A 15,365-nucleotide genomic window follows, 5' to 3' on the forward strand; every position below is an offset into this window, starting at 1 on the left:
ATAACTTTCTCAGGCTCTATTTTCCAAAAGCCACTAGGCATCGACTCAACAACTGTCCTGAAAACCACACGGTCCTGTTACAGTATTGCTCTCTCTGATGCACCTGAGGCAATGGCTTCATTGCCTCTTCAAGTCCTTGTCCTGGTTTCATCTGGGATAGAGTAAATTTTCATCTTAGTCGCTGGCAAAGAGCTGTGTTTTGGATTTAGGATGAGAATAATGTTGACAACACACTGATGTTTTAGTTGCTGCTGAGCAGTGCTTACACTAAGTCAAGGACTTTTCAGCTTCTCACACCGCCCCGCCAGCAAGTAGGCTGGGGGTGCACAAGAAGTTGGGAGGGGACACAGCCGGGACAGCTGACCCCAACTGCCCAAAGGGATGTTCCATACCGTATGTTGTCATGCTCAGCATATAAAGCTGGTGGAAGAAGGAGGAAGGGGGAACGTTCAGAGTTATGACATTCGTCTTCCCAAGTAACCATTACATGTGATGGAGCCCTGCTTTCCTGGAGATGGCTGAACGCCTGCCTGCCGAGGGGAAGGAAAGAATTCCTTGTTTTGCTTTGCTTGCGTGCACAGCTTTTCCTTTACTTATTAAACTGTCTTTATCTCAACCCACGAGCTTTCTCACTTTTACTCTTCTGATTCTCTCGCCCTTCCCACCATCAGGGACTGAGCAAGCGGCCCTGTGGGGCTGGGTTGCCAGCTGGGGTTAAACAACAACAGCCCTGATCTTCACATTTCAAAATTTCCCAGAATTGTGGCAGTGCATCTCCTTGTTAGAATCCATCACCTGCCTTCTTCCAAAATCTTCACTGCCTTAAACTTTACTCTTTTTTTTGAAAAAACATTTAAGAACATCTCCCATTTAGTAAAGTCCTCCCACCCCCAAATTCCACCTTCTCGTCTCATTCAATAATGCATGAGAAACTTGCGAAACAATGTTTGAGAAAGCTAAAAAAAAAATATCTTACTGAAGAGCCAGGCAATCCTGGAAGTCCTGGTTCACCCTGCAGGGAAACATGAAAGAAAAAAACCAAAACCATAGCATAACACAGAACACAACATAGCGCAATACATAACATAACACAAAAGAAAAGCAAACCTCTGAGGATGTTTTCCAGCTGCTGTTGTACATTCTTATTTTCAATAGCATGCCATAAGTAATAGATATGAACATGCAATCCCAATTAACTCTCTTTTCTCTGCCCTGCAGACGCATACATGCAGGAACTGGTTGTGTTTTGTGTTACTGTGATGTTCTACATTGATTTTAATGACATTTAGTGACTTAAAATGAGTGATGCACTGGATGCACCATAACATTAAATTTGAGATTCAAAAATCTTATAATTGGTGTACACATACCACACTAATAAACCTGATTGATGCTCAGATCCCTAACAGACCCTGCAGGATGGATATTTAAGGGGCCAAAATGCTTTTGTTTGTTAATAAGAAAAAAAAACTTTGCAAAAAGATAAAAAGTGAGAAATGATACCATTTTCCCCAAGTCATTTTCTAAAGCAGAATCAAGCTATAAGTGTTTGCAGGACACTGAGATGCTACACCCTCTTTACGTGATTTATTTGTGTCTCGGCTATCCATTTGTTCCAGCCCATTTTTCTCCAGCAGTGTCCACCATTTATTATGCTTTAAGACTAAGCATCCAGAAGGTATATCCTTTATTTTAGGTACAGATTAATACAAAAATTGTCATATAGCTTCCTTTTACACCCTATTAATTAATTACTTTTGTAGGTCTCTGAATAACCCAGCATATCTTTCATGCTCTTTCCTCTTAAGACAAGGTTAATCACTATTTGTTATTTTATTGTAATTTTTATTTATTTATTGTATTATTTATTGTAACTATATTTATGCCAGAAGGGACACATATCGGCTGTGCTGAAAGTAATGGAGCAAGAAGCTCAACATCTTCTGGAAGCACCAAATGCAGCAACTTGAGAGATATGGATGAAGTGTTATGAACTCAAGACTGCTCTCTACTGCACACGTGCTGGATCACAAAGATCTTGTCTCTTACCACCTCAGTGGATGTGCCCTGCACCTGTAGGAGCCAGAGCTGTTCAATCTGAGTAGGAAAGTAATGGGAAATAGAGAGATTTGCTTCTGATCTTTGATTCTTAGATAAGGAGGAGAAAAGGAGAAAAAAAATCCAGAATTGGGCATGCCTTCCCACTCATGCCAAAGCATTGGGTGGCAAATACCAAAATCACAATGTCACCTCTAGCAGAGCGGGAAACACAAGGCTGCCCTGGAAACACTAACTCTGTAAAATAATGAGGCCAAATTTGCTGCTGAGGGCAGTGAATAATTATTTTGCATGTAAGAGAGCTGGGCTCATTTGATTGGCACTTTCTGAATCCATTCTACATCTTCTGGCTCAGAAAATTGTCATCTACACAAACATATTGACATTTCTACCCACTTTTCTTAGGTGAGGAAGATTTCCTGAGCCAAACTACTCTCTCCTTCCTTCTATGAGGGTTAAACTGAGAGTGGAGGAGCTATAACCAGACACGATTTAGCACTCGCACCCATTTCAGACTGAAACAACGTCAGAAAAGTGAAACATTTAAATGAATATAAGCTTCACTTGTACGCAAATGAGAGAAATATTAGGCCAACAGCCCTGATATTTCCAGCACTAGGGGCCCAAGGCAGAATTAAAAAATGTGTGCCCAAACCCTTCCGATGCATCCCATCCCAACTCACCTTTTCTCCTTTGGTCCCACTGGCCCCTGGAGGACCCGGGCTGCCAGCAGGACCCTATAAACAGGTAAAATGGAGAGAAAAAAAAATATTTTTTTTACATACTGCAGGTCATCAATTGCAATTCCCTTAAAGTACGGAAGAAACATAAGGCTGGAGGTTTGGCTATCGGCAGCATAAACAGTTATATCCCATTGCACTAGGGCAGGAGCTAATACAACGCAGAAGGTGGCTGTGGCTCTGCTACGTAGGGAGGAAGGGGAATAAGGATGGAGATGCCACAGCAGCCACGATAACAGCAATCATCCAGTTTCAGCTGGTTCAGAGGGATTGCAGTTCAGGGAGTACCTCAGTGTCAAACACAAAATTTAGGATAAAATTCAGGCATGAAGATTTGCCCGCTGCTAGGTGTCTAGACATGAAAAAAGGCAACAAAAAAAAACTTCAGAAAAACCCAACTTCTGTAATAGGGTGTCACTTGGAGAAATTGTCCCCTAGAAGTAGTAAGCAATCAGCATCCGCCTTTACACGCCTCTGCAATTTCTCACGTCGTCCACATTTGTTGCAACTATAAACCAGTTCCCGTAAACAATGTAATGGGCATAGTGGACATAGTTCACTGTGATTCCAGTGCTGCATAGAGCAGCAGAAAACATTTCCATCTTATCAGGATGGTGATATACACGAACTAGACAAATACTTCCCAGTATAGGGTAAACGGTGGCTGAGGAGCAGAGGAGAGCGAAAGCAATCATTAACTGTCAAATCGCCCGTGGACAAGCAGAGAAAAATTTAGCGCAATAATCTTTATCACCTCACGGAGACGAAGGTGTAGACTTAACAATGATTAAGATTGCTAATGACACTATACCTCCCCATCTAAATTCAAAAGACAGGTCTGACATGACAAAAATACCTCCCAAGAAAATCAAATTGAAACTCCGGCTGCTAAAAGAGCAAGATCAAGGCACTCGGGCAGCTTGGGGCTGCCGTGCTTGTAAAGCATGTTGAGGTGAGACCCCAGCAGCCGCTTTGTCTGTGTGAGCAGCAGGATCAACCACCTGAAGACAAACTGTCCTGATGGTTTGGTGTGCAGCTCCTCCACCTCTGCAACTGCAAAAACGTGCCTCCGACTCACAGAGTGACAGGACGGCAGGGGTTGGAAGAGACCTTCGGGGATCATCTAGTCCTACCCCCTGCCAGAGCAGGGTCACCCAGAGCAGGTTGCACAGGAACGCATCCAGGCGGGTTTGGAATGTCTCCAGAGATGGAGACTCCACCACCTCTCTGGGCAGCCTGTGCCAGGGCTCTGTTACTCTCAAAGCAAAGAAGCTTTTCCTCATGTTGAGATGGAATTTCCTGATGCTTTCCAGCGAGGGGAACAACAAGGGTTAGTGAATAGGATGCAGACGTAGCAGCCTGGAGGCTTCAGGCTCAAGGGTGACAATGATTAGCTGCGCGGCTTTTGGCAAATCACTTCTTAGCCTCTGCTTCTCACTCTGTCCTTTGCTGTTCAGACCAGAACATCCTTGGCAGTAAAGGATGCCTCTCATTAGGTATCATACCCTGAGCAATGAAAAAAGTCTCGTGGGATCTGCAGACCACATTTTTAGACAAAGCATTATCTGTCTAATCAGCAGGAATGTACTGGTCTTTCAGACCATTTTCTGTTTTCATCTTGTCTTAAAAATGTAAATACTTCCAAGCCTTCCTTATTGAAAACAAACCAAATATATTAAATCCAGTTCTCCCCCTTTCATGTTGTAGGAGGGAAAAAAACAACTTTATAAAAATCAGGCTTAAACAACAGCTTTTTTTATATGTTCTTCCTTATGTCTTTAATGAAAACTAAGAAAGACAAACATCTAACCTATCATGCTTAGAGGACTGGAATTTCTTTTAAGTGTATGTTGCGTTACAATTTAATTCTAAAACCACACAAACAAAAAAGGAAAACTGTGCCAAGAATGGTCCTTAGAATAAGTAGTACAAAAACTGCCGATGCAGAGGGGTCCTGCCATGACTCAGCAGCCACCCCAGATAAGACTCAGTCTCAGAACCAACTTCCATTCGTTCCTAAAAAAGCCTGCAGCCACTGAGTATTTACCACATACCTGTTTCCCCTCCACACCTGGCTTTCCAGGGAACCCATCTAGGCCTCGTTCTCCCTGGAGAAAGAAGAGAAAGAATCATGATAACTCAAATCTGTGGTGTTTAAGTCACCATTCTTCAAGAGATATCCATGTTATGCACTCAAAAAGTAAGGAATAAGGAGAGAAATTCAACCCAGCCCAATATAAAAAATGGCTAAAGTCCCCATATCTGTACTACAAGTTGCTGGGAGCCTCCATCCAGCAACAAGGAGGTGAACCACGTGTAGTCAGTAGGAAACTTTTGTTCTCTCGAACTTTGCTAACTTTTAGCACTTGTCTATCTAGAAAACTTAGCACCAAATACAGGGGATGTGAATTTAGAGATGAGAAGTGGTTGTGTGCCAGCTTTCCACGTAGGCATCCTTCCTTTGCCTGCTGAGGCAGCTTCACGTAAACTGGACAAAGTGCACCCGGAGAATATCAGCCCAGAATAGCTCTTACAAAAATAATGAATCCACTATCCAGCAACAGCTATTTTTACCCAGTTAAGAAAAACCTTTCATTTTTCACCTTTGCTTTCCGTAACCTGGGGGAACAATTAATCTATTCCTATATGTCTTCAGAGACGGATAGTCCACAAAGTCCACAGGCGATTTATTCCACTACTTTATTTTTAATACCTGAAGATATGTTTTTTTCCCCTGTACCTAAACCTGACTTTTTCTTGCTACAGTTTCAGACTAGTATGTCTTTCCCTAACCCCCCACAGAGAACAGACTGTCCCCTTCATCTTTACAACAGCCTTTTATGTATCTGAAGACTTACAAAACTCTTCCTTCAAACTTTTCTAGACTAAAAAACCTCAATATTTTCAAATTTTCTTCATGGGCATGTTTTTCAGTCCTCTGATCATTTATGTTGCTCTCATTTGTGCACTGTCCAATTTTTCCATGTTGCCAGTGTAGCTAGGTGCCCGAAGCTGGACACAGCTGAGCCTAATTTTAGGCAGAAAGATTATTTCATGTTTTATAGAGTATTCTTCTGTTTAAGCCACAGAATAATGTTTATTTTACCCAAATTCCCTTCTGCAGGACAGCTTCTTAATTGGCTGTTCCCAACACGCAGCAGTGTGTAATTTGGTGTCCTACACATATGAAGCATCCTGCAGCTCCCCTTCTCAATGCCATCTTCTGCTTTGGGGGATTTTGTTTTCAAGATCATTTTGAATTCATAAAATCATAGAATCTTAGAATGTGTTGGGTTGGAAGGGACCCTTAAAGGTCACCTAGTCCAACCCCCCTGCATTAAGCAGGGACATCTTTAACTAGACCAGGTTGCTCAGAGACTCATCAAGCCTGGCCTTGAATGTCTCCAGGGATGGGGCCTCCACCACCTCTCTGGGCAACCTGTGCCAGTGTCTCACCACCCTCATTGGAAAGAACTTCTTTCTAATGTCTCATCTAAACCTGCCCTGCTCTAGTTTAAAACCATTGTCCCTCGTCCTATTGCTACATGCCTTTGCAAACAGCCCCTCCCCAGATTTCTTGCAGGCCCCCTTCAGGTACTGGAAGGGGCTCTAAGGTCTCCCCGGAGCCTTCTCTTCTCCAGGCTGAACAACCCCAACTCTCTCAGCCTGTCCTCATAGGAGAGGTGCTCCAGCCCTCTGATCATCTTCGTGGCCCTCCACTGGACCTGCTCCAACAGGTCAATGTCCTCCTTGTGGTGAGGGCTCCAGAGCTGGACACAGTACTCTGGGTGGGGTGTCATGAGAGCAGAATAGGGGGGGAGAATCACCTCTCTGGATCTGCTGGCCATGCTTCTTTTGATGCAGCCCAGGATGCGATTGGCCTTCTGGGCTGCAAGCACACATTGTTGGCTCGTGTCCAGCTTTTCATCCACCAGCACCCCCAAGACCTTTTCCGCAGGGATGCTCTCTCGGTTTTGTTTAATATCTTTATCGATGATCTGGATGAGGGGATTGAGTGCACCCTCAGTAAGTTTGCAGATGACACCAAACTAGGTGGGAGTGTTGATCTGCTTGAGGGTAGGAAGGCTCTCCAGAGGGACCTGGACAGGCTGGATCGATGGGCCAAGGCCAACTGTATGAGGTTTAATAAGGCCAAGTGCCGGGTCCTGCATTTCGGTCACAACAACCCCAAGCAACGCTACAGGCTTGAGGAAGAGTGGCTGGAAAGCTGCCCAGCAGAAAAGGACCTGGGGGTGCTGGGGGATGGCCAGCTTAACATGAGCCAGCAGTGTGCTCAGGTGGCCAAGGCGGCCAACAGCATTCTGGCTTGTATCAGGAATAGCGTGGCCAGCAGGAGCAGGGAAGTGATCGTGCCTCTGTACTCGGCACTGGTGAGGCCTCACCTCCAGTGCTGTGTTCAGTTCTGGGCCCCGCTGTACAAGAGGGACATTGAAGTGCTGGAGCATGTCCAGAGGAGAGCTTCAAGGCTGGTGAGGGGTCTGGAGACCAGGGCATATGAGGAGAGGCTGAGGGAGCTGGGCATGTTTAGCTTGGAGAAGAGGAGGCTGAGGGGACACCTCATTGCCCTCTACAACTACCTGAAAGGAGGTTGGAGAGAGGTGGGTGTTGGCCTCTTCTCCCAGGTGAATAATGACAGGACCAGAGGAAATGGTCTGAAGTTGTGGCAGGGGAGGTTTAGATTAGATATTAGGAAGAATGACTTTACTGAAAGAGTGGTGAGGCACTGGGACAGCCTGCCCAGGGAGGTGGTTGAGTCACCATCCCTAGAGGTATTTAAGAATCATCTAGATGTGGCACTTCAGGGCATGCTCTGAAGGGCAGAGATTGTAGGTTGTTGGGGGTTGTTTTTTTTTTTTAGTTTGTTTTTTTTTGTGTGTGTGTGTGTGCATGTGTATCGTTGGACTCGATGATCTCAAACGTCCTTTCCAACCATGAAGATTCTATGATTCTATGATTCTCTGTCACGTCATTCCCCAGCCTGTACTGAATTCTGACCCTGACCTCCACCATACTTCCACATTCAAACCTAACACATTCGGTATTGTATAACCCAGGCCCTTGATAGAGATTATGATTAAATCAACGACATACTCCTGCTGAACTTCACTTTTCTCTTATAGATTGTGGCCCTTACTCATTCCAGCCTCTTTAGTTTAAAACTCTTCGAAATAGGAACCTTGTCTTACTGTGTAAATGCTGAAATCTCTGTAAAAAGAAACACTGATTTTGCTTGGACCTGCATATACAGCTGAATAAAAATTACCAAATACACGCACACACTGCTACTGTTAACATAAAAGTTCATGTAAAAACAAATTCTACAAGCGCAAGGGGTGACAGCAAAATATTAGTTTTACTCTATTTTTTTTAATGTTTCAGACATTTTAATTCTGATTATTATCCCACAGGAACCCTGTTAGACCTTTGTTATTATCCACAAACCCATCCTCACGGCATTGGATTTAATGTTTCTTTTGAAAACAACATTGATTCAGCAAGTCAGAAACAGATTTGCAAATCAATTTATTTATTTTTTTCCCTTTTAGAAAGTCAATCAGTCTTGTAACCAAAATGCTATTTCAAAATGATGCATCCAAGGAATGAAATTAGAGAGACCTGTACACTACAGAAAGCAGCTGAAAACCCACATCAGACACCCAGATCTACTCGCTTTTGGGGCAATAGCTTCCACGTTCATGGTTTCCTTTGCACTGACTGAACTATGAGTACCCCAAATTTGAGACTTTCAGTAAGCGACAGTCTGGTGGATTGCTGACAAAATGTGCAATGTATTCTCAGGAGAATTTTTAATATCAATGCACTGAAGCAACGAGTACTTCACACATCCTGGTTTAGCTGCCAAAACAGAAAAGTGTCAATGTTCTTACTGCTAGTAATGGGGCTGGGAAAGGCAAATGTATTATTTATACAAATGTATACAATAAAGCTGTTTGAAAACAATCCAAACCATTGTGCTTTCAGTTGTTTCTTCAAAACAATCTGTCATTACAAATATTTTTTCCCATTCCTTAAAAAAAGGCTAGAGAAAGGGTTTTTTTCCAAAAGAAATGAAAAACACAACAAAAGTTTTATTCTCAAGTTTTCATTTCAAGACTCCATTTCCTTCCCCTCTGCTCTACTAGTTTTTCTGCTTTAACCAATGGAACAAAATGGTGAAGAGTCACAAGCAACTGGAGGAAATCCCAATTCCACACAAACTTTAGTGCCGTTTTCTGACCTCTACCAGTTAGCAAGTGTAATGATTTGTTGGAAAAATTATTTCCCCAAAGTCTGCAGGGCCCTGGGAAAGCCTGGAGGAGAGCAAACCTGCTGCACAGAGGGACCTGGTAGCAGCAGACCAGCCCCACTGCCTCCCCACATGAGCTTTTCTCCAATACAACAACTGGGTGGACACGTGCTTATGCAGCAAAAGCAATGTCCCACGTCATGTTGAACTGCCTAAATTAACATGCCGAGTATCACATGCATATATGGCTTAGGACAGCAGGGAAGTGCATCACGCTTATGTCTGCAGAGTCATTCCTGGGGTCTACAGCAAGCCCACTGGACGCAGAAGGACATGAGATATCACTCATATTGTGCAGTGGCTCTCCTAAAGTCCAGGCGTAACCGATAAGACTAGATTTGGGAACCTCACTATAAAACCTCGATATTCACATCTAAGGTCCTGGGATATAAGAATATAGCAGCAAGATATCCCCAATATTATGGGATATTTAGCCTTTTTTTTGATATGAGGGTGCAGATTCGAAAGACCAATACTCAGTGCTTGGGCTAGTGCTCTCGTCTGATATAATAAACACTTTCCTCCTCAGGCACAAAGAAACACAGGTTGCGTAGGTGTCAGTATTCAAGTTACAGACTGAGGAGCAGACAAGAAAATATTTGGCCCGCCGAATTTACGCCCACTGCTTTCACAGTAGTACTGACTGGTAGAAGTTAAAGCGATGGCAGTGGATGCTCTGAGACCAGTATTAAAGCCTGGAAAAAATCAAAGTACAAGTGTTGTAGCAGATATCTGGTTGCTCCAGAAAAAGGAAAAAAAAAAAAAGAAAAGAAAACCCAAACAAAACAAAACAAAAAACCACACACTGAAAAGGCAGCTCTAATTGTGCATATCCTTTTAATGAAACAAAATCTAATTCATTTCTTCCCCACTTTAATCTTCCTCTAGCTTAGTCAGCTGCCTGCCCACACACAGCTCCAGCTTCCTTTCCCATCACGTTGATGTCAGAAAGATGGATTTTCTTCCGGAAGCCAAATATTCCAGCAGATTAGACAACCTCGCCTCCGGAAAAGCAGCGGAGGCACTGGCTAGACACAACACACTGAACCAGTCCTGCAAAGGGCTGAGGCGAAAGCACGAGGAAGATAAAGTACTATCCAGCCTTTTGCTGTAGCTGCAGCAATGAGGATAGATAACACAAAACATGGTAGGTGCTACTTCATCCTAAACAACAAAATGGACAATGGGAAGGGACACCTTAACATATGGCAAAGCAAAACAATATCTCTCACTAAGGGTCGATTGATCCTTTTCCCCAGTAGGCAAAAGCTTGGTGTAAATCTCTGGGTCTCTTCTCCAGAAGGAGATGGAGAGTGAGAAATGGGAACAAGACTGTGCAAACAAGCTAATTCCTTCCTTTGCACAAACACATATAGCCAGATACCACTAAGGACAGCTTGAACACAGGCAAAACTGACAGACTGGCAGTGAGATATTCCTGTCTCAAGACCAGCTTGAGACATAAGCAAGGCAGGACATTGCTCAGGGCTGCAAGCCACTCACAGCTGGCAAGAAGGGTCCTGCTGTCTGTTTTGCCTGCATGAGAAAAGGGGTGACAGGTCCGACTGAGAATCTGGGGATGCCCCATCTCTAGCTGCTTGCTGGGGTGCAGCAGCTGGCAGGGACAGCAAAACACAATTTTGATGGCATTTCTGGGGAGCCCCAAACACCTCCTGGCAGGTCTGGAGCAGAAGTGTGTGCACATCTGAGGTGTCTCCAAATACAAGCAAACTCAAAGAATGAAGACTTTGTGTCTGCCCAGCACTCCTTTTAAATGCTTATTCCAGGTATAATAGGCACTTGGTCTCTTTCTTGAACCATAAACACTGTTCAAATCCCAAAGTGTCCTGTAAAACAGCTATTTCCAGACAGGAGAGAGCAGAGAACTGGGAAACAGCACCAGCCAGATGATGCCTTTAACACAGAAACTACCTGGTACACACTACTACTGAGCTTATGGTGACGGGGGAAGACAGAAACACAGGAAGTTGGATAATCTGAGCAGCTGCAGTGAGAGGAGGATATGCTGGATGCAGATGTGGTCATCAGCAGTAAGTGATCATTCACAGCTCTCAAAGCACGCAATGTGGACACCCCACTAGATCTCATACCTTTAGTCCACTCCTCCTCTCTCTGCTCTATCCCTGGCTACACACAGACAAGAAGTCCCTAAATGTGTGCTTAGTGGACAGCAGAGATCCACAAAGCCCTCCTGCGCTCCCATGGGAGGTCATTCCCAGACAGCACCAGGAGGTGCAGCACAGTGAAGGAACTCCATCACCAATCACCCTCCAGAGCTGCTGGCCTGGCAGCCCACCCCACCTAAAGGGGAAAGGCAAGGAGCAGCCTGGCTTGTTCTGGCATGCAGCAGGAATACCTTGTCTCCTCGTGTTCCCTTTTCTCCTCTTTCTCCTTGTAGACCCTAAAAATAAAAAGAAGAAGAGATTATAAAGCTCAGTCCAAGTAGAGGCATAGTTATCTCCTCTAATTAGTCACGAAATCACTGTGCACTTCTGCACAATCCATTCAAGTGAACCTCAAGGACATTTTCCGTGTTGCCAGTCCTCAAAGTCAGCCACAAGCGTGGTCTAAGCAGACTCACAGAGCAGGGATGACCTGTGGGCCCGAGAACGTCTGTAATATTATATTGCCTGCAGACACACGACCCTCCTGCCAACAGCACTGTGGAGGGACAGGGAACACACCACAGCTGCAGATGGTCTGGAAAACAACCAACGCTCTGCATTTTTCATGTTGCTCGTAAACAATGAGGACTTAGGTAGGGGACAATACTGATAGAAAAACCAATCGCATAAACAAGGAAGAATGCCCATTCCTGGTGGTTTTGGATGTGGTGGCTAGGCAGACAGCAGGTACCTCTGAGACCTGGCAAGTGCTAGATAATGCCTGTCCTGGAGGCCCAACCACATTTCTGCACTGTGAATCCAATGCCTGTGTTCGTCTGGAGTGCGTAATTCACTCCTGACAGGTACACCAGAACCATTTGCTGTGGCTTAGTCTGACAAAGGACAGTGACACTAATACAGGTGATCAATTCAATGGGCAGGAATGGATTCCACCTTCCCTTGGCACAGAAAGTACCTTGTATTTCACCCTTATTGTAGCAACTGGACAACCAACTAATGGCTACAGGCAGACAAATATGGTCAGTCAGTAATGACCTCTCTAAAACTGCCAAAGCTTAAAATGCTTCTTAATCTAATAATACATTTGTATTTATACTTCAGTTTACTTTGCACTATAGTGGAGGCTTACTTCCAAGCAAATGACAGCTACATATATGAGCTTATTTGGCACATAGGGTGATTTAGTTAGTTATTAAGATCTTCAGATTTCAGGCCGTGGTTGACTGGAAGCAAACTCTGTACAGCCCTGTCCATCTCCAATGACCCAAACTGACCCTGCACAGCTTCCCACACTGTGAAGCAATAACCCCACAACTTCCAAAAAGCAGATGGCAGGAGGTTTAAAAAGATGACTCTTTTAATGCACGAGTAACTATGAGGCCTTCATGTAGGCTAAGTAGAAGATTACTGCCTTGCTCCTCCCCAGTAGCCCAAGCCAAACATCAATCTTATAGACAGAAATAGACAGAACCTTCAGTAACGGTGCACTACATGTGAGTTCTTTCCTTACTTGCCCAAAAAGGTGACTCAAGGAGCAGGAAGGAAGTGTCCTTATAGCTTTGTCCATTTATCTCATTAATATTGCAAGTCTATCACATGGGAAGGTAATGCCACCCGCCATGTTCATTCCCTCATCTTCAAGTCTACTACAAGTCAGTCTTAGACCATGCAGGAAAACAGCATGAACTAGGGCAGAGACAACATTGCCCAAGCTCTTTTGAACACATCAGGCCTCTTTGTAGACAGTTGTAAAGCAAATCCTCAGCTGGCACAGGGAAATCTTTTAGTGCATGAGGATGTCTGGTATGCCACAAAAGAGCACTGATGTACAGTCGGGTCATTAAACCTCAGAAAATCCAGTCAGCCACCAGCTTAAAGGCTGCTTCCATAATTACCAAGGTGAGACCACAAGACAGAGATGCTTACTCAACTACCTCTGATTTATTTTGGTCTTGCTGTCCATTCATTCAAGGCAGGTTTATCCCTTGTGCCCAAAGGCTATTCCCTGACAGTTCTGAAAATTCAATTGGAAACTTGCTGAGAAGTGGTATTTTTTGGTCGGTGTTATGATGAAGATTTTGGGAACCGTACAAACAGTGCATCAACACACACCAAAGCAACTGCATTATACTGAAAGCACCGCAAAATCACCAGCTGTTATCTCTGTAATCAAGTAATTTCTACTGACATCTCTCCACTGGCTACAGTTTTGTTCTTATTTAAAGAAGTCAGAAGAAACTCATTGAAGTCAAGAAAATGTCACTATTTGGACATGGTACAGGTAAGTGGTCAGACATATCCTATACTGCTTAATAATAATAATAAAAAAAAAAAAAGAAAAAATAGGTGGGCAGAACACTCTGAAAAAGTGGAGAACGTTTCTAGAGTGTCAAAAATTTAATAAGAGCCATGACTTACCGGTGCGCCTACATAGCCTTTAATTCCTGGAGGACCCTGTTTTCCTTCAGATCCCTGGCAAGGAATTGAGATACAGTAAAACATCAAAAACTGTTTCACATTTATGCAGAAATCAGTTAAAATCAGTTATTCAGAAACGTAGCTTGCACTCCTGGGCTCACAGCAGGTTGTTGAGGCTTCTCGATTGTTTCAGCCCTGACACACAGAACAGTGTCCAACTTTCCAGCTACTTACCCACAGTGACACCCCAATGTCTTCCTCTATCCCAAGCTCTCAAACATCAGCAAGTTTTATCCTTCTGCTTTCAGTCTCGCCCTCCACAGGCAAACTGACCCTTGCAAGTTTCTTTACAGGTTATTTCAGAAGTTTTGGCAATGGCAGTCGTTGCCAGCCTGTTGTGCGCGGGGTGATTGAGCTCTGTCTCGACTCCACGGTGTTGGTGGAATGAAGTATAGGCATACCTTGTGCAAATGCTGCAGCAAAGGCTGTATCCCAGCATAAATGAACCACAGATGTGGAATTTTATATATTTTGATGAGTAAATGAAAAGAGACAGATCAGAACTGCATTCTCCAATCTTTATTTTCAGCATAAGTGAGAGAAATGCAAGAGGAACAGGTATGTTTCAGCAGTTCTTCAGCTGGTTACACATTGACTCTCTCCCTGGAGAAGGTAAACTGAAATGGAGAGCACTCTCATGGCATGATTTTATGTGCTCTACAAAGCCTGCAAATGGTCTGGATTCTCAGCTGAACAGCATCAGCCCTCAGAGACATCTCGTGGAGACAGCCTGGTCCTGGCAAAGTGGCCTTGAGAACTGCTTAGATATATTATATCACCTATTCAGCTGATTATTTCATTGCTTATCTTACTTTCCTTTTCTTTTTCCTCTCTCATCTTGTTAACTCCTGTATCGGGCGGCTGTAGTGGCTAAGGCTTCAAAACAGATCAAGACTTTATTTCTAAATCATTTCTACCTTTAATATTAATAGATGTTTCTTATTTAAAAAAATAAATAAATAAAAAGACGCAAGATGTGCCTGCAAGGAGCTATTAGCAGAACTGAGGCTTTTTTGTCCCAGTGCAAGTGCCCAGGAGGCTGGTCATGTCCCATCACTGTCTACACTTGTTCTAGCCCAAGTGACAGTCTCATTTGGAGCAGTCGTTAAGCACAGACCCGGCAGGCTGGCTGGACTGTACTTGGCTAGTGTCACCACAGCTTTAAGCAAGGCATTGCCAAAACTGTCCCCTCCCTCTGCCAGAGAGGACTTGACTTGTTAAAGCAGATGAAGCTGTAAAGTGGCTGAACCTGCGTTAAGTATGGAAGCAAATGTGGCAAACACCGGGGAAGATTCACGAACAGGTTAACGAGAGCTGGGTTTAGGCACAAGCAGGATCTTGTCTGCTCCAAGGTGTCCAAATTATCAAAGTCCAAGCCAGTACCATTACATAAAATCTAGTTATAACACTCGGCAAAAGTTATAGATAGAGAAATTGGGTTTGTCTGGATGAGAAGACGTGCTGATCCCACTCAAGGCCTGTGCTGAGATCATGTCTGGTAAACCAGAGAAGTGTGAGACCTTCGACAGCTGAAGCAAACAAGAAGAAGGAAATTAGTCAAAATGAAACTCTTACCTAATACTTTATATTTCAAAGGCTTGATTTTTTTCCCGC

At 43.9% G+C, this 15,365-nt stretch overlaps 1 protein-coding gene across 1 annotated transcript in view; it reads right to left on the reverse strand.

Moving 5' to 3' along the window:
* The window catches only part of COL22A1 (collagen type XXII alpha 1 chain), a 244,803-nt gene that overhangs the window by 95,279 nt on the left and 134,159 nt on the right, over positions 1 to 15,365 (reverse strand). The window contains exons 16-20 of the mRNA XM_063327586.1: positions 13,692 to 13,745; positions 11,504 to 11,548; positions 4,853 to 4,906; positions 2,742 to 2,795; positions 977 to 1,012 (exon numbers count right to left, since the gene is read on the reverse strand). Coding sequence (XP_063183656.1) covers positions 977 to 1,012; positions 2,742 to 2,795; positions 4,853 to 4,906; positions 11,504 to 11,548; positions 13,692 to 13,745 — 243 coding nt within the window. The remainder of the gene's footprint in view (positions 1 to 976; positions 1,013 to 2,741; positions 2,796 to 4,852; positions 4,907 to 11,503; positions 11,549 to 13,691; positions 13,746 to 15,365) is intronic.

Source organism: Chroicocephalus ridibundus, chromosome 2 (assembly GCF_963924245.1).
Source record: "Chroicocephalus ridibundus chromosome 2, bChrRid1.1, whole genome shotgun sequence".
Taxonomy (NCBI): domain Eukaryota; kingdom Metazoa; phylum Chordata; class Aves; order Charadriiformes; family Laridae; genus Chroicocephalus; species Chroicocephalus ridibundus.